The sequence below is a fragment of the Microtus oregoni genome, unplaced genomic scaffold (assembly GCF_018167655.1).
Source record: "Microtus oregoni isolate MIOR12 unplaced genomic scaffold, Mior012 000008F_ref0000371, whole genome shotgun sequence".
NCBI lineage: Eukaryota > Metazoa > Chordata > Mammalia > Rodentia > Cricetidae > Microtus > Microtus oregoni.
Window position 1 is genome coordinate 22,215,310 of NW_024543067.1, and position 20,674 is coordinate 22,235,983.

General features: G+C 38.1%; 1 protein-coding gene across 1 annotated transcript in view; it reads left to right on the forward strand.

Moving 5' to 3' along the window:
• Cngb3 (cyclic nucleotide gated channel subunit beta 3) overlaps positions 1 to 16,978 on the forward strand; it is a 149,507-nt gene extending 132,529 nt beyond the window's left edge. Inside the window, exons 16-18 of the mRNA XM_041657795.1 lie at positions 12,746 to 12,892; positions 13,238 to 13,412; positions 16,718 to 16,978. Coding sequence (XP_041513729.1) covers positions 12,746 to 12,892; positions 13,238 to 13,412; positions 16,718 to 16,978 — 583 coding nt within the window. The remainder of the gene's footprint in view (positions 1 to 12,745; positions 12,893 to 13,237; positions 13,413 to 16,717) is intronic.
• The last annotated feature ends 3,696 nt before the right edge of the window (positions 16,979 to 20,674 follow it).

Genomic DNA, 20,674 nt, shown 5'->3' on the forward strand with positions numbered 1-20,674 from the left:
ATCTGGATGTAAGCTGAATGGGATAGGAAGAGAGAGGCGGTTTGGGCAGTATAGCCCCGGTAGGATGGCCAGGAAGTGTGGGCGGGCTGAGTTATGTTCCCAGCTGCTGCAGCCCTCACTCACCACAATGATGTTTCACTCGGTGCCCAGATCGAAACTCCGCACTGCTTGGTTAGCTCGCGAACAAAGGGCCCACCACGCTCACTGCGGGCAGGCTATGGGAACAAAGGAGCTACCGGCCACCCCTTTGTCCTCCCGGTCCTGACTTTGTTTCTTATTTGACCCTACTCTTCTTCAGTTCCTTCATCTTAATAATTAGAATCACAATAATGTATATCATAGAGGTTAGAAAACTTGTAAAATATTTTGAGTCTCTCATTTAATTTTTACTCAATAAGTACTAGCTATTGTTATCATTATTTCTTAATGGCCAGGAGAATATAAGCATAGAATAGAACAGAATGAATACGGAAGGTCCCAAGAGCAAGAATATAAACAGCAAATTTAGACACAATGTGAGCTAACACGTCCATGCATTATTGAATTTAAATTTATTCATTATTCATCCGAAAATTTATTCACTAAGTGGTTAGCACATGCTAGATTGTGAAGTATCACTCAAAACTCAGGGAGTACACGCTAAGAAGAATACACAAATTGCTGCCCTTCATTAAGGTGAGAAGAAACTGACAAAAAGCTACATAATTAACACTACATTATATATATATATATATATATATATATATATATATATATGGCAAATTCACACTATAATGTGGTATTATTGTACCAGAGTGTAAGAAACTGAAAAGAGAGGCTACTGTAAATCGAGTAGTTGAGGATGAACACTCAATGTAAAATATTTGCCCTAAACTTTAATGCAGTAAATAAATATGGAACCACTTATAAATAGGCAAAAGCCTAAACATAGAACAAATTCATTCGGCCTATGGACAGGTAAATCATCATAGTAAGTAAATGGTGAACAAGGAAAGACATCTTGGCAAGATGAGACCATAAGTTGAACAAAGGCTGGGCTACTGAAAGACTTTTAGACCATGGTAAGAAATTTATGTTTTATTCTCATATCCGAGTTCTAACCAGGCTTGAGCACACCTAATTTCCAATATTAGACAAGATCAAAGATATTCAGTGTGGTGTGGATGTAAGTGTAGTAGTCTCAACATGAATGGATGTTAATAAAGAGTTTTAGGCAAAAGAATTGCACAACTGGTATGATTTTAAAAGACAATTCCAATAGATTTGTGGAACAGAGACAGAGACAGGTGAGAACGCAATGGGAAAAAACAATTGCACATGAGCAGCAGAGATTCCAGTAAAAGATGGCAGTGTCCTGAGCTGCAAAGCTGATGCTTAAGGCAAAAAGTAACACACTAACAATAGCTATTAATTATTTTACATGAGAAAATTGTTACTTCAAATTACCAAGTATCTTTTTTTTTTTTTTTTTTTTTTTTTGGTTTTTCGAGACAGGGTTTCTCTGTAGCTTTGGTGCCCATCCCGGAACTAGCTTGTGTAGACCAGGCTGGCCTCAAACTCCAGAGATCCGCCTGCCTCTGCCTCCCAAGTGCTGGGATTAAAGGCATGCGCCACCATCGCCTGGCCTAATTACCAAGTATCTTGACCAGAGTAAGAGCAGCCATGAGTGACAAAGGTAACACTCTAACCCAAGTCCTCATGGGTAAGTGTCCAAATGATGTCATCATATACCAGAAGGCATTTGATCCGTCCAACTACAGACAATTTCAGGTAACTTCATATAAACATACGTTTTCCTTAGAACATTGAAGCATATTACTTTTCTGTTAGTAATATTACCTTGTTTCTGAATGTTTTCCTCTTTCTTAACAAATAGATGAGCACATTGTTGACCTGCACTGGAGTAGAGGGAGAAAAACTTATTAGACTGTCTAAGGCTTGTAAGGCCGGTTTCCATCACTCCCTTACAGGAAGTGCTTTCAAGAGTAATTAATATTTCTGTGATTTAATAATCAGTTATCTTCAAGGTCATAAAATATACAATAAACTAATCTGAAACATTACAGAAATTAATTAGCTGGCCTTCCCAAGGGCTGTGTTCCCTGAAAAGTAAAGCTTAAAGTGCAAGTACATTAATTGCTGATATTATCGTCACAGGAGGAAATAGCCTAGGAATAGAATCCAGGTGTTGCTGGTTTAGCACGAAAATAAGCCTGTGTTCCTGACTGTGGCATTGCAAGTCCCTCTTAGTCATTTGAGTTTCAAAAGCCAAATTGAAACAGTAAGGCAAGCCCCTTCCAAACCTGCAGGAGTCTCCTAGATTCAAGAAAAGAGGAAGTCTTTGCCTCAATTCACTTTGTGGCTGAAGAAAAATAAAGGATCTGTCTGCCTTTCCCAGATGCTCATGTGCTATACAGGCCCACGTCTGTCCCCCTGTCTAGACTCCAGTCATGTATTCCAGATGGAGGCACGTCTGCCAAGCATCCAGACACTGGAAAGATCTTGTTAATGTTTACTACTCAGAAATGCTGTGACCTTTGTTAAAATGAGCTAAATCTAGCACTGTCACATAGTTTTTTTTTTTTTTTTTACAGACTTTTTTCTTAGGAAAAGCTAAGAAAGAAAGGGGTTCAGAGATTTCAAGGCCATTATATATTAATGCAAAAGTGCACTGCTAAAATATAAATTTATAGCCCGTCATAGAGAAAACCCAAACCACATTCCCATGCTAAAAACAAACAAAAAACAAGGGTACAGGCTGCCTGTTCTGACTCTATTCTTACCCTCACAAGTGTGTGCAGTGTCAAGTCTTATTTACCACATGGATTTAACCACAACCCACAACCCGTAGCTGTAGGAATTCCTATAGCCAGTAGCTTTTAAGTTACATGCAGAGGACTGTAATCTGTGAGTCTACCCCTAAATAAATAACCCTCTATTATACTCAATTCTGAGCTAGTGTGGGATTTCTTTTAAGTGTCTGTATTCAACCCGTCTGCCATCTGTATCTCTTAATATCTCACTTTTCTTGAAATGTTTGAATTTATAGCTTTGTATTGCTCTCATGATTCCAGAAGGCTCCCTAGAAAGACCCAGAAGTAAAAAACTACTGCTTCCCTCAAGAGCCTCAGTAAATGAAAGCTTCCATCGCAAGGGCTTAAATGTTTGGGTTGGGAGTAATGATGAGCAGATGGGCATCTCTCATGTTACAATAGCATCCCCTGGAAGATTCCCACTTACACTTCAAGAACTGATTCACATGAATCTAATCAACACCCCAAATAGCCCATAACTCCTTGCTGTTTGTTTCCATGGCATTTCATTCATTATACTACAACAATTACTACTGATTTATAGTTAATAGAAAGACTCTGTCAAAATTTTAATTTAAAAAATGAGATCATCCTACATTACCTAAAGGAGTCTCTGTCCTGGCCAGTTTTATGCCCACTTGATACAAGCTAGAGTCATGTGAAAGAAGGGAATTTCAGTTCAGAAAATTCTTCAAGACATGCCAGCTCAGAGAAGTTTGCTCTGAGTGGACAGAGAAGCCACATCCCATGGTCCTGGGCAGTTGGGCACCATTATAGTAAGCAAATATATGGTACAGTAAGGGAAGGAAACAGAGAGAGGTTTATGCCCTGCTGTGGAATATTATTTTATGATGTGTTGCATTTGTTAATGCCATGGAACATTTAATGATGCAAAATGCATTGCATTCTTTTATGTTGCATTTGTTTAACTCTGTGAAGCTGTGCTACTTTGCCTGTCTAAAACACCTGATGGTCTAATAAAGAGCTGAACGGCCAATAGCAAGACAGGAGAAAGGATAGGCAGGGATGGCAAGCAGAGGGAATAAATAGGAGAAATCTGGGAGGAAAAGGAGAAAGGAGCATGGGAGATCTAGGAGTGAGAGGAGGAGCCAATCACCCAGCCACACAGTCAGCCATGGAGTAAGAGTGAAAATAAGTTATACATAAGTAAGAAAGATAAAAGCCCAGAGGCAAATGGCAGATGGGATAATTTAAGAAAAGCTAGCTAGAAATAAGCCAAGCTAAGACTGGGCATTTATAAGAAAGAATAATACTCCATGTGTGATTTAATTGGGAGCTGGTTTGCAGGCCCTCTAAGAGTGAAGGATGTCATAGCTACATATTGGGGCAGCATCTGTCAGGTCCAGTCTTGACGGGTTCATATGTTTCAGTGTGGATTAGAAATGTTAGTCCGAGTCACCTCTACATCTGACCAGACATCTGCTACCACATTCCCCAGAAGCCAGCTTCTAATCTCCAGATGAATGACTATGGGAAACACTGATCTGATCACGCCCAAATGCACGTGCTATTCTTAAGAATATGTACAGAGGTCTTATTCTGGCTTACAAAGTCCTATAGCATCTAGCCTTGTCTGCCTGTCTACTTCTGGTTACATGCTAAATCCAAACATCCTGCTAATCTCTTCCACTTCCTTGACTGTGCACTTGGTCCAGCTACAGGGACAGGCTGTTTTGCAGAGGCCCTTACTTCTGCCTGCATACTTTTCCCACCTACCTCCTCCACCACCCTCCTTCTTTACATCTCAGCTTGTATGGGGTCTTCCTGCATTCCCCACTGTAGGAACCTTCTAGGTCTCCTACCTATATTTTCTTGTCAAACTTTATTCACATTTTGAACCATTTTTCTTTGTAGCAAGATGTTTATTGGTGCATTTATATCTTCATCACCCCCTCCAACTGGAAGTACCAGAGCAGACACTTATGACTGTTCCAACTATGTTCTCTGCCCTGGGAAGTACTAAAGTTATACCTCTGTGATTTTACTTTGTTTTAAAAAAGGCATTCTTCTACCTAATATTTGTGACAACAATACTACATGTTTCCAGAAATACTACATTTCTCTAGTTTGCACAGACACTGCACAGGCTGCCAAGGTCTAGTAGATACGGCATGTAGTTTGTCCTACAATTCATCCACGTTTGGCCCGTAAGTTTGCTGTCACTTATGCTCCCATTGCTTTTCTCATGTTTCTACATTCAGCACCTACTCTTTTATAGTCTATTGTCCCCTGTGTTTCTAAATATAGTGATTCTGCTAGAGAGAGCTGTACAGTGCACTGCACCAATTCAGAGGACCCCAACAACATTGTACTTTGTGACTTCATGTGTGACCACACTGATGCAAAGTCGAAATCAGTAAATGATTAGGGACTACCTGTATATTACAGCTTTTTCTGAAAAAAAAATAATACTTGTACACACTTACATATGCATAATATACATGCCAAGGCTTCTTAAACTTCTTTCACTCATGACTCTTAGCCTGTGTCTTTTTTTTTACATTACCAAGGATATGTAGGTATACTAAATAAGCGTGAAAATCAAATATTTAATGATAATCATAAAAAATATCTATTTACGAATATAGGTTGTATTTTGTTTGTTTGTTTTGTTTTGTTTTTACTCTTTTCTCTTTGCAAGAGCCTGCCACCCAGCTCCCAAATAAATACACGGAGAGACTTGTTTTTGCTTATAAATGTCCGACCTTAGCTTGACTTGTTTCTAGCCAGCTTTTCTTAAATTATTCCATCTACCACTTATCTCTGGGCTTTTATCTTTCTCTATTCTATATACCTTTCTTTACTTTTTACTCTGTGGCTTTTTGTGTATTTGGGTGACTGGTTCCTGACCTCCTCCTTTCCTCTAGCTTTTGTTCCCCAGTTTTCTCTCCCCAGATTTCCCCTTCTATTTATTCTCTCTGCCTGTCATCCCCACCTATCCTTTCTCCTGCCTAGCTATTGTCCATCCAGTTCTTTATTAAGTCATCGGGTGTTTTAGACAGGCAAAGTAACACAGAGTTAAACAAATACAACATAAAAGAATGCAAAACATCTTTGCATTATTAATCAACTGTTCCACAGCATAAACAAATGTAACACGTCTTCAGTTACTATCCCACAACAACCAGGTCTCACTATGTAGCCCTGGTTGGCATGGGATTCTATTTGTTAACCTGGTTGACCTCAAACTCATAGAGATCCATCTGCCACTGCCTTATACATGCTAAGATTACAGGTATGCACTACCATTCACAGAGAAGAATTATAAAAATAAAAACATTGGTTGGATGTAATTTAATGTCTTTATAATTAATATAGTATTTTGTCATCTTTTTTATTATCTCCAGTTGTACTTTTCTGTAAGAATGCCTTTCAAAAAACAAAATATGGTAAACCATATTCAAATAATGTGGTGTATTTCTATGGATATGACTTTTGTTTAAGAATTAAGTCTCCCTGGACCTTGTTTGCCTCACGCTTAATATAATGAAATATTACTTGTGTTAAAACAAGCAATTTTTGCTATGTTTACCATTTATTAAGGTAAAGGCAAATTTTCATATTTATGAGCTAAATATTCTTGTTTACTTCTACAACATTAAATCCTGGTTGAATATTTGAAACCAAAGGACAGGGGGCATATACACTGTTTCCAAAGTTGATGGATATTGTAATTTCATATTCATTAATGCTGAGAGTATAAATTCACAACCTTATATAATACAAAATGGTAGAACCATGTTTATGGATATTCCAGGAATTCTTGAAAATTCTGCCTAATTCCATCTCAAAATTTACTTAAAAATTGTTATGCAACTTCAATAGAAATTTATAAATTAAAGATTCCCATGCAACTCAAAGACAGTATTAATTTGATTTTTAGATACTGAGTAATGATGGTAGAAAAATATTTAGGTCTTTTTTTCTATTCTTAAATTCTTATGTTTTGATAGATATATAAAACTTCATATGAATAGGAAAGCATGCTAATTCATAATACACAGTTGTCTTGACTCTGGCAGAGATGTTTCTGGCAAGCACTTGTCAGTATTGTATGGCACAACCATTGAAATCACATGATTGATCCATTGTGTGTTTGATTTTGAATTAATTGTTGTATGATCAGAAGTATTTTCCTGTTGCCAAATTTTCACAGCCACTCAATTCAGTCATGTGACCATATTCAGGTTCATAGCCCATAGTTTGAGATGCTAGTATATGTGATATATACATATGTAAAGGTTTGTCTTAGTCTGTTTTCTGTTATTGTAATGAAATACTCAAACCTAGATAACTTCCAAGAAATAGAAATTCTCTCTCAGTTCTCTGAAGTTCTTCCCAAGCAGTGACGTCTAAGTAGTGGCATCAGCTGAGACCTTTTTCTTGACTCTGGAGATGGCTGCTCCATTACATCATGTTTGAGGGAGCAAGCATGCTGACTCATTTTAGAAAGCAACTTCCTTTTTCTTTTTTTGAGACAGGCTCTCACTATATAGCCTTGCCTAACCTCGAACTCACTGTGTAGACCAGGCTGCTCTGGAACTCAGTGTTCTGTCTACCTAATCTAGTGCTGGGATTAAAGGTTTGCAGCACCACACCCTGCTGGAGCTCCTTATTTTAATGAAGTCCCTGCCAACATGACCTAATTGTCACCCAAAGGATCCACTTCCAAATAGTATTAATATATCAATTTAGGATTGATTTTATAATCCATGAATGTTGGGAAATGCTTTCAAGCAACAGGTGTGTGTCTATCCGTCTGTCTGCTGTCTCTGTGTATGTGTCTGTGTACGGTCTGTGTCTGTGTGGGTGTGTCCCCATTAGTAGATGACTTTTACACAGTTCCTCTAAACACAGTCTCTCTAATATGTCCACAGAACTACTTGGGTTCCTGCATCCAGCTCTGAATGTCTAATTGCATACCACAAACTAGGGTAAAGAATTCAGAAAGAGGTCTTGCCCAGTTGAACCCTTTCATATCTGAATACCACGAGAACACGAAAAGACAGTCTTTTAAGAATAATCAGCTTCCTGTGGCAGAGAAAGAGGCTTCTGTTTTCAGCAAAAGTGATTAGTAATGGGTTCATAAATGGATATATAAGGTGATGATTTGGTTCCTAATCCTGCAGCCTTTTCACATGAATGAACAGAAAAATAAAAAAAAAAATCCCTTAAGCTCTCTAAGGTCACAGGAACAAATGGGTCCAGGACCAGAAGAGATCCCTTCATTTCCTCGACTATTGCCCAGTACAAGCTTCTTTTTAACCTGGACACATTTAATTGTACCATTGGCTATTTGTCCTCTGGCACAGGGCCTTTGGGAAACTCTACTTGAAGCTGTGGACATTGAGGGAGGGGCCTTCTTACTAAGCAGTTTAATGAGTAAAACTTTTCACCAGTGGAATGCTGGGGAAGCACTTTGTGGATAAAAGGGGAAAAAAGATGCTATTTAAAACATTGCTGAGAGAGTTTGGGCAAAATCCATCTGGCAGACAGACTATTATTTCTTCCGTTCAGAAACTCATCAGGCACTCCAAACATGCAACCTGTATGCAAGTTTAATTAAAGCTTGAGAAATCTCAAAATAGCCTGACATTTAAATATGGTATTTCCGTTCACACATAGTTTGGCATGCTCGCTGAGGTTCTCTGGGGTTCAGATTAAACTTCCCAATGACATCTTGTCCTGTCTAACTACTTGATTACTCTGTATTAAAAACCACAGGAGTGTGAATGAAACTACCTTATCCTACCAATATTCTCCCACTTAATAGAAAAATAGAAAGGCAGATAGAAGTTAGGGTAGATGAGTTATTAAAAAGATGATTTTCACAGATACTGTGATGGGTGATAGCTAGCTAGCTAGGTATAGATCACACATACACTCATGCATGCATAGAATGCTGCATAGATATTTATATAGATGCAGTAAAATTTCTTTCTTTTGTCCTCTCTTTAAAAGCAGTTGTTGACTAAAGTAAACAATCGGTCACACTGAAGGATTCTAAATACACGCATTCTGTCTTGGAGGAGTAATTTCATTCTTCAGCGGTTTAGAGAGCCTCAGCTTCCCTTCCCCAGCCCCTATCCTCAATGTTAGATGAAGTGCCCAACTTTGCATTAGGTTCTCTTCCTCACCTTTTTATTTCTGCTCTGGTGTTTGTTTCTTGTTTTGCTTTTGTTTAGATTTATTTTGTTTTGTTTTGATAGTGAATTGTTATACAGTCCAGGCTGTTCTAGAATCCTTGATCCTCCTACATCAGTCTTCCAAGTGTTTAGATTATAGGATGTACCACAGTAGCCAACCCAACCCGACTTCAGTTGAACATTTTTTCATGATTCATTTCTCTCTCCTTTCTCAACATAATAATTATTATTAGCAAGGTACAGTGGCATATACCTATAACCCTACTCAGGAGGTACTGCAGGAGTATCTCAGTTTTGAAGTCAGCCACAGCTACCCAGTGATGCCCAACCTCAAAATGAAAGTACAAACAAACTTTGAAAACAGTAATCTTTCCCTAAAGTTTTCATGTATATTTTAAGCTAGGTCTAGGTCTGCCTTCAGGTAATACTTCATGTGTAGAGTGTCCCTTATCACAGTTCCTCCCTCCTCACCCCAGGACACTATCATTCATCTGCCCATATTCTGTTATTACCGCCGCACACACAAACATACAAACACACACACAGACACACACACACACACACACACACACACACAGACATGCACACATGCACACACTGCTGTTGCCACTTAATCATCTCTTAGATAAGTACAAGAGAAATAAATTTTATTTCCCTTCATTTACTCCTCTCCCAGTGTTCTTTCCTTTGCTATGTAAGCCTGAGTTTCTGGTCTATTTTTTTCTCTTGACAATTCTTTGAACATATTCTTCAGGGCAGGTCTCCTAGGAAGGGATTCCCTCAATTTTTTTCATTTGAGTAAGCTTTGTTTCTCCTTCATTTCTGAAGAGTGCTTTCACTAAATAGAGTTATAGGTCATGACTTTTTTCCACATTGAATATTGCACTCCACTGTCTAGAGATGAGGCTGGTTTATAGAAAAAGATATGCTGTGGTTCAGGTCTATGTGTAGCTTATGTATTTCCCCCTTTAGCATTCTTTCAAAATTATTCTTTGTGTTTGTCTTTGGTTTCCTGTAGTTTGAATATAATATGCTTTAAGGGTAGTTGAGGGTTTTTTATTTATTTGTTATAGTTATCTTTCCTTTTCCTTTTTTTAGTGCTTAAGAATTTCATACATGCACATTACTTGTTTTGATCAAGTCAACCCTGATTCTGACCCTTTTCCTAAACCCCTTTCCATTTCTCCCTCTCAACTTCATGTGCTCTATTTTAAGTCAACTGAATCCACTTAATGGGCATGGGTATGGGACCACCTGCTGGAGACTGATTAGCCTCCTGAAGACTCTCCCTCCACCACTAGCCGTCAGCGGCCTGTAGGTCTTCAATTAGGAGTGGAACTTCATGAGCCTTCCCACCATTCATGTTAGGATTTTTTTTTTTTTGCTGACTTATTCATACAATCATGACCACTGTGGGTTCATGTGTGCATTTGTCATTGTCATGTCTGCAAATACGGTTTCACTAAAAATGTCCACTACATCCATCTGTTAGAATCCTTCTGCCCCCTCTTGATGCCATGATGATCCCTAAATTTTGGGATAAGTTATATACATTTACAGCTGTGCACTCTATAGTATGTTATTCTCTGCACATTGGCCAGTTGTGAGTCTCCGTATTAATAGTCACCTACTATAGACGAAAACATCTCCAATGCCAGCATAGAGATGCACTAATTATTTATCTACTCTGGAGTTATCCAATCTCTCTACTTCTGTGGTTGGTATTTGTCATTAATTTTGGAAAACTGTTGATTATTATGCTTGGAATGTGCTTACTGTTTTTCTTCTGTGTCCTTCTGGTATTCTGGTTATGTGTATGTCCCATATTTCAAAATGATCCCTAGTTCTTTGTGTTCCTAGTTCAGTTCTGCTTGCTCCTCTGCGTATCAGTATGGAGAGTGTCTATTATCTTCAGGTTCATTGATTCTTTCTCAGGCCAACTTGTTTCCAAGTCCATCAGAAACATTTTTCATATCAGTTATAGCATTTTTGATTTCTTGTATTTCTTTTAGATTCTTAGAATTTTCACCTGTTTTTGTTAATTATTCTTCAGTGATTCTCTTTTCATTATATTCCTTACCATATTAACCAGAGTTTTTAAAATTCTGTCTATGAATTCTAAAACATGTGTCATCTCCTTTTTTTATGTTTTGTTATGTAATTTGTAATTGTCTCTATTGAAAGCTAGGAATGAGGTAATAGGAACTGAAGTAAATGAACATTTAGCATCAAGTTTTATGCTACTCTGACTAGGAGCTGTGGTAAATGTTTATCAGAGCTGTGAGTGACAAGAGTTTCACATTCTTTCTTGTGCTCTCTCTTTTTCGCCATTAATGCCCACACTTCAGAGGAGTTATCTGTTTCCATTGCAAGTCATCAGTACTACATAGGAGTCCTATGTAGTACATAAGGTATAAAGGAAAGGAAATAATCTAAAAGCATAGGATTAAGTCACCATCTTACAGGACTTGTTTTGCTTTCCATCCCTTAGATGAAACAAAAAAACTATAAGGGGTGCACTAAAGAAAATACAGCTTCTTCAGCAGGGATAAAGCTCTAACAAAGTGTTTTCCCACAAATAGGAGATCAGATGAATACAGAGCATGAATGGTTGTAATTCACTGGTATTTATTTTAAATTTATTTTAAAAGTACAGTTCTCAGTATGAAAAGTATATGATACAGTTGTCTTAGTTAGGGTTTCTATTGCTGTGAAGAGACACCATGACCACAACAACTCTTATAAAGTAAAACATTTAATTGGGGTGAGTGGCTCACTTACACTTTCAGAGGTTCAGTCCATTATGATCAGGAAGCATGGCAGCATGTAGGCATACTTGGAGCTATAGTAGTGGCTGGGAGTCCTACATCTTGCAAACAACAGGAAGTCAACTGAGCACAGGAAACCTCAAACCTGATCCCACAGTGACACACTTCTTAAAAACAAGGTCATAGCCACTCCAACCAAGTCACACCTCCTAATAGTGCCACTCACTCTGAGATTATGGAGCCAATCACATTCAAACTACCACAACAGCCATCTTCCGCAATTTTCTTGAGAAGAGAGCTTTTCTGATATCTGAGGTGAATAATGCTTTTTCTAAAATAAGTGGTGTCTTAAGTGTCCAGAGGGCTTAAAATAAAATGCTTTCTTCATTTTGTTTCTTGTTACTGTGATATATACCTTGACAATAGCACTTAAGAAAGAAAGGGTGTGTTTGGTTCACAACTCTACATAACAGTCCACCATTGCAGGGAAGTTAAGGCAGTAGAAACTGAAAGCAACTAGTCAGGTTAAATCTATAATAAAGAACAGAGAGCAATGAACACATGCATGCATGCTAATGTTCAGCTCTGTTTCTCTACTCTTTATACAGTCCAGGATCCCCTGCTCAGAGAATGATGCCAGCCACCATTGGCAAGTCTTCTGACCTCTATTAACATAAGCAAGATACACCCTGACTAGACAATGTCTCATTTAGACTCCCTTTTCCAGGTGATTCTAGAATGTGCCAAGTTGACAATTAAAATGACCCATGGACTAAAGGCAGTAAGTACACAGTATTTGCCGAAGATTCTCTATTTCCCATTGGGAAGAACAAACTATGTTGAAGAAAAGCCAACATCTTACAAATTTACCTTGTGATACCACATTTAAAATGTATAATTGAATAATTAAATTTGCAATTTTTGTTTGAGATTTAAAAGGAAAATCGATGGAGGGTGAGCGAACTGGTTACCAAAGACCTGCTTTTCTATCCCACAGCCTCCTGGCAAAACGAGGAGGAAACCGTCGAACTGCAGATGTGGTGGCCCACGGGTTTGCCAATCTTTTAATTCTGGACAAAAAGACTCTTCAAGAAATTCTACAGCATTATCCATCTTCTAAAAAACTCCTCCTGAAGAAAGCCAGGTATGACCCATAAAGCCCCAGTAGAAGCAGGTGTGGTGGTGCATTTAGAATCCCAGAACTTGGAAAATTGAGACAGGAGGACTAAACCAAGTTCCAAGCCAGATTGAACTACAGAGTGAGATACTATATGGAGGGAGTGGAGAAAGTTGTTTTTACCCTATAAAATCTAAGATGAGGATAATTGTGTTACATGAAGTAAATTACAACATTCTTCGTGAGATATTCCTCAACTGAAAGTGAGTACCCACTGACAATTCGTGGGTGGGAGAAATTACCATTTTTCAGGGGGAATTCTTGAAAGCTGTCACAGAGCTACTGAAAACAATGTTCTTCTCTTGTCTCCAGAGTTCTTCTAAGAGAGAATGGGAAGAACACACGGGTAACCCCTCCAAGGACAGGACCTGCCTTTCTTTTCCCACCAAAAGAAGAGACACCCAAAATATTTAAAGCTCTCTTGGGAAGCAGAGGAAAAGCAGATCTTGCTAGACTCCTCAAAGGCAAGAGAGCACAAACCACTCAGGTAACAAGACTGGCGGTAGCACAGAAAATAGGAGGCTAGGAGCTAAAGAGGGGAAACGCTACGTGCTGTACATCCAGGCAGGATCTAGTTCAGACACTGGGCAATTTGGGCTAATCTAATGCCAGCAATTGTGCTTTATATTGGCATTTATTATTTAAACTTCATCTCCGTTTATCATTACATGAAATCAGAACTAGTTCACTTTAAGTTAGCATACATATCCAAAATACACTCAAATTCAATTGTTCATGTGTTCTATATGAGTGAATCTTCTTACTATAATTTATTGGTAGCTCCCAAATCAACACATGTTTTTGGGTCATTTTTTATGACCAGTAAAATACTAAAAGAAAAACAGAGGAAATTTGATGCACTATCAGCTAGGTTTACCTCAAGTTCACTTCTGTTTCTTATTTGAATCTTATGCAAATAAGTGGACCAATGCAATCTATTTGTTACCATGGCTTTTTTTCGTTTTATTTTGTAGTCTTGAATTTTTAATTCAATTTTTTGATGACTTTGTTGTACTAAGAATAGTACTTGAAAACTGCCCAAACATCCTAAATATAAAATTCTATGATATCACTGAGAGAGGAAATATAGTATTTCAATCTTTACTCCAGTTACAAGTTATAGTGAAATTATCTATGAATTCAGTGCAGGAATGCATAATTCATGGGTTAGTTTGATATATTAAGTAATGTATTTATAAAGAAAAACATACAATCAATAAAGTTATTTATTAATCAGTTGACAAAAACATAGGAAACTGACCCTGCATTTCTCCTGGGAGCAATGGTTATATTTGTGACTTCAGTGTTCAGGGTAACTTGATAAAACAAGCACCAGTAGTAAAAGCATGGCCACAAGAATTAACAGGAATCACAGCATTTTTGTTATTTTCCAGCTGTAATGACAAAATATCTGACGAAGAGCAACTTAAGGGAGGAAGAGGTAATGGTTTATCGTTCAAGGGTTACAGTCTAGAACAGTAGGAAAAGCATGGGAAGAGGTAATACGGCTTATCATTCAAGGGCTACAGTCTAGGACAGGAGGGAAGGCATGGTGGCAGGAGCAGGAGACCAGATGGTTCCATTACACAGGAAGCAAAGAGTAAGCAGAAAGTGGAGCCATGTTACAGAATCTCAAGACCCACATCCAAAGACTCGGTTTTTTCCAACAAGACTCAGTCTGCCTCCTAAAAGTTTCTACAATCCCAAACATTGCCACCACTTGATGATCAAATATTTAATCACATGACTCTATGGGGGACATTTCACAACATATAGTAACAAATACATACACATAGAAATGTGACTATATAAATCATGTCAATAGCATGCCAGTTAACAACATCTTCACAAAAAACTAACAAATACTTTCACAAATATTCAGTCAACATATAACAAAATATTAAAAAACAGAAATAGTCCTATATATTTTATCAAGCCATCGGTGTCATTAACAGACCCAGTCAACAAGTTTGGATTAGGTCACAATGAACTATGGTGCAAGCTGTCAGTAAACATGCAGATTTACACTGAGCTGTCTGGTAACTCCGAGGATTGTAAAGACCGTGAAACCATGCTGCCTTTTTCTCCTTTAGTTGTTTCTGTTTTCTTTGATGCTCGTAATATCTGTGTGAACAGATATTTAGAAATAGAACAGGTGTTTGAATTTTCTGAAGTTAGTTTTTATACTCTCTCCTGCACCTAGAAATGGTTAGCCATGAACCTTCCAGAAAATGGGGAAAACAAATATTACAATAGCATCACATTTTAAGATTCTAAAACTTGGATCTCTGACTTATACACCTAATAGTGTGGTAAAAAAGCCAAATGCCTCACTTACAGCAGCATAAAATAACAATTTGCACAAGAAATGCATGCACTAAAGATGTGAGATTTCTACAGATAATACGAATAAGTAGAACTAGTTAAAAGCCCATAGCTTGGGGCCAGAGAGAAAGTACTTGCAGCCAAGTCTACCAGCCTGAGTTCAATCCAGTACCCACATAGTGGAAGAAAGAATCAATACCCTTGGGCAGGTATGAGGGAGTGACTGCCTAGGGAGCAGGCCCAAGCTAGAGAACTCTGCGAGCCCAGGTCGAGGCAGGGACCTCCGTGGGAGGAGGCCTGAGCAAGGGAAATCCACAGGAACAGGCCCAAGCAAGTGACCTCCTGAGAGCAGAGCCAAGACAAGAAACTCCACTAGAGCAGGTCTGAGTCAGCGACCTCCACAGGAGCAGGTATGAGGGAGTGAATGCTGAATGCTGAGGGAGTAGGCCCAAGTCAGAGATGTTTGCATGTCTGTGTTGGTCAGAAGAGACAAAGAAGGGTATTTCATATTTGTCAAAGGGAAAATCAATCAAGAGGAAATCTCAATTCTGAAGATCTATGAACCAAATACCTGGGCACACTCATATGTAAAAGAAACACTACTGAAGCTTAAATCATATATTAAACTCCATACACTAATAGTGGGAGCCTTCAACACCCCACTCTCACCACTGGATGGGTCTGTCAGAGTCTCAACAGAGAAATAAGGGAATCAATGGATGTTATAAATCAAATGGGCTTAATAGACATCTGTAGAACATTCCATCTAAACATAAAAGAATATATCTTCTTCTCAGAACCTCATGGAACCTTCTAAAAAATTGACCATATACTAGGTATCAAAGGAAACCTTAATAGATAAAAAAAATTGGAATAACTCCATGCATCCTATTGAATGGCCATGGCTTAAAATTAGAATACACACACACACACACACACACACACACACACACACATATAGATGGACTTTGGGGAAAATGTGACTCAATGGACCACATTACAGCCTTTAAAAAAAATTAAAAAAAGAATCAGTACCCTCAAGTTGCCCTCAATTTTCACATGGATGCTGTAGCATATGAACTACACACACACACACACACACACACACACACACACACACACACACGTAAATTAAGAAAAATAGCTCAAATACTTATGAGACTAAGAAGATTAAACAAGAAAAGAGATGTGAGTTTTTCATGAGGTTCTGCCATGACTGGGAAGGAAGCCAGGCCTTCTATTTCAAATTGTATATTTTTATTAAAAATAAACACTTAAAATTTAAAATATAATCTTCATGAAATAAACATAATACACAAGCAATCAATCATGGAAACAGTAAGAAATGACAGTGTGTGGCAGACTGACATGATTCCTATATTCACCTCATCGCAGATGGCATTTGGTGGTGACGCTAACATATCAATTATGGTTTCAACACTAGTTCTTTATCATGGCTTCTTCTAGAAAAAAGGTGAAAATTCAAAAGGAAGAGAGCAGAAAGGAAAAGAATATGAAGATGAAGGAACAGAGCCAGCAGAAAAAGCACTGGACAGGTCCAACTGCAGAGGAAGTTCTACTACAGCTGAGGAAAGGCCCCAGGTGATTAAAAAGGGAGTTGTCCCCAGGGGACCCGCCTGTCAATCGCTCATCATTCGCATGGCTCCTGCTACTGAGACTGGGGAAGAGGTTCTGACTATTGAAGTCAAAGACAAGGCTAAGCAATAAGTGTTTGATTATCTTTAGATGTAATATAACCCATTCCCAAAGAGATGGTAGCCAGGATTGTAGCTTAACTTAATGAGGGAAACTAACCTCACTGGGACCCTTGGAAACTCCAGGCAAATCCTCAGCTTCATTTCCAAAACTTATCTGAGAATGGTTTTATTCACCGACCATCCCAAGTTTCTACTCTCATCAGTTTTGAATAATTTCTATTTCTTTTAAATGTCTGTAGTAGATATTTTTTCTCTTCTTCCTATTATGTTTTCTTGTTTCACTTTGACAAATTTGATTTTAATGTTAGTGTGATTTACTGTCATTTCTGTCTACACTTTTATGCTAGGTAATTTCTGGCACAGCACTGTTAATATTGGCCAAATATCCAACATAGACTCATCTTACATCTTAAGTATAGTGGGAGGCATGAAGTTCTTAAATAAAATGGGTCATAAATAAAGTGGTTTCTACTTCAACAAGGATCGTGAGTCACTAAGTCCAGCAGCTGATAGTGAAATGATCCGATGTCTTGGAACCCTCTGAATGAGAACTCTGATTTTCACCCAAGGCGAATATCTGTTAGCAAGATTACCAAAACTATATAGAGATAAAAGGCTAAATCAAAACCCAAGTTTCTTCACTCAGTGCTTAGAGCCTCACCCCGGTGAATCCCTTTGGAGCCTAACTCACCTGACCAACGGTGCACTTCTCAATCCTCCCACTTCAAGAAAGACAACTTGAGGCAAAAAGAATTAAAAATTAACAGAATAGTGGGGTTCTCCCCTATCTATCCAGAATAAGACCTCTTGCAGATGATAGGACAAAAATATAAGTTCACCCTTTCTTGTTGAAAAAGAAATCTCACCCCCTCATACAGGCACAACCCTTTTTCTAAGAACTTTCCTGCTGCTGCTCTTACAGTGGACTTTAGAAGAATCTTACTTGGACTGTATATTCTTTTACTCACCTGTGTCACTAGCCTTGCACATGCTACTTTACATGGCAAAACCCGTTGGCAGCATCACACTGTGGCAAAATTAGATTGCAGCAACATGCTGGAAAAAGTGGGTCCCTTTCCAAATGAATTTCAATGTTTGTCCATATGCTAACTTAAAGGGCAGCACTCTTAAGTTCTCTGGCCCAACTGATGGGAAATGGAGTCAAACTGTCTCCAGTTCGATACAAAGCTACTGTAACACTTTCCAGACTCTTCCTTAAGCACTAGTTTCATTCAGAGGGTACTGGATTGGAATTTCTGGTTGTTTTAAACTTAGCACTAAGTGTAAGAAGATTAGGAGGGCATACAGTGCACATTAGATTGACTGTTCCTCACAATTTTCGGGACCTACATGTACAACTATTTACAAAACCTTCAGGTTAATAAAGTGCACCTCAGGAGGTTGTCCTCAGACCTCAGTTAGACACCAAAGTTGCATGCTAAGAAAGGGCCAAAGTTACCAGGCTAGTATTGAAAGTCATAATATACACAAATTTTTATTCTAATGATTGCCATTAGTATGTAATGTTGAGTTCTATGTAATATGACTGTTTCCAAGTTCCAGAAGATGGCTATTGTAATAGCACTCTGCAAAAAATTTTAACAAATTAAATTTGCTCAAAACTGTAAAACATGAATGCATTTAGCATGCTTTATGAAAATAAATATATTTTTAAAAGGTATCATTTGATCAAGTTGCCAGTTAAGTTTTATAAATGTCTGGTTGGTATTTTAAATAGTAGTTAATATTATGAACAAAAGGTTCTGAAGAGAACTGTGCCTGTAGTGGCATTTCAAATGTATTTTGGTAAATAAAGACTGCCTGAAGATCAGAGAGTAAAAGAGTCCTACTATTCAGTTTTATAGACAAGGTTATTGTAACACAAATCTTTAATCCCAGTAGCCACAATATCATGCACCTTTAATCCCAATGGTGCACGACTTTAATTCCAGCCCTAGAGAGGAATATAAGATGGGGGAGACAGTTCTCAGACATCAGTCTCCTCCTGAGATTCCAGGAGGCAGGATCACCATTTCAGACCGAGGTTGAGGTAAGAGCCAGTGGCTGACTGATTTGCTTTTCAGATCTTCAGGTTGAACCCCAATTTCTTTCATTCCCAATGTATTTATTATGCTTCCAAACATGACCACATACACTCCTTATAACTGCCTTTCAAAACATGATGGTTCTACTTCAAGGGAGTATCTTCTTAACTTTCAGAAAAGGCTACACAATACAACACTCTGTTTATGTGGTACTCCATGAAGTTGTGCAACTACTATATCAACTAAAACAGTTTTTTGTTTATTTGTGCACTTAAATGCTTAAAATAAAAGGAAAGCCACAGTGGTATTATTGTTCTTTTTTGCTTTTCTCAGATACGATAACTGACTAATAAAATGCAATTGAGTGAATAGGAGCTTTGAAATAAACATGAAATTCCCTGTCCAATTCTAGGAATTTTTTCAAAGTTGAACACAGTAATCACACAGTAGTTGGTTACAGACCTGCCACTGTTGCCCAGCCAGTTATTGGTGTAACATGGAAAATTCACAACTGACAGCCTGCTTAGTACTTTCAGACACTATGAGAGGTAGCTATCAGGGAAGAAGCTTCAATGTCAGTTTTTCTATGTCCTAAAACCAGAACATACAGTGTTTTGAAATAGGGTCTTACCATTTAGTTCTTTCGGGAAAGAAGCCACGGTGGCAATTGCCTGAATAGTTCTTTGGGCTTGAAGGGTCTACTGACCAAAACTCATTGGTGATATCCCATCCTGGCACTAGGACTTTCATCTAAAAAGGCCATAAAAACAGTGCATCAAGAGAAAGAACCCTGTATAGTATCACAGGTCCAAGTCATACCCCTTAGCTGCTCAAATCTACACAAGGATCGTTACACCTTGCCTTGGGATGCAGCCACCAAAATCTGTGCAAGGAATTTAGATTTTAAGAACCCATGGGCCTCAGTTATATAATGAGATGGACTGGCAAACCATCTAGTTCACTACAAAAAAATTGATTGTAGAAACTGAATCTGGGGCCACCAGGTTTAGCATTTCTAAGACCACACCATAAATCCCACACTCTTATCTTAGCCAAGAGTCAAAATCTAGATATCCGGTTTCTCAAATATTATTTTTGCTTTCTTCCTCTACCAGTAACCTATGTGCCTGTCTTTTCTGAACCTGAATAGTCTAAGCTCATTAATCATTTGTCTAATAAACAAGGAGTCTGCTGACTCACTGGTTTGTTGATGATGTATAAAAATTTGATAGTCTTTCCCCACTCACACCCAGATCTGACCTAAGTATAATGCAGAATGGGCTAGTTGACTAAAATTTCTAATAATAAGATTTACAGAGAAAAAGAAAGCAATGATGCATTTAAAAGAAGCAAATGAAGGTTTTTTATTGATTTTTTAAGTTTTAGACTTCTTATTTTATGTGTGCACCTGAGTATATATATCTACACTATGAACATGAAGATATCCATGGAAGCCAGATGTGCATGAATATGTCCACGGAAGCCAGGAGAGTATGTCAAATTCCCTGGAATTCAAATTACAGACTGGTAGGATAGGAGTGACAGCTATAGAACCCAGGTCTTCTACAAGAACATCAGCTGTTCTTAATTGCTTAGCCATCTCTCCAGTCTCTATACTTTTTTCTTTTACTTAGGATACAAATGTCTATTTCAATAAGCAC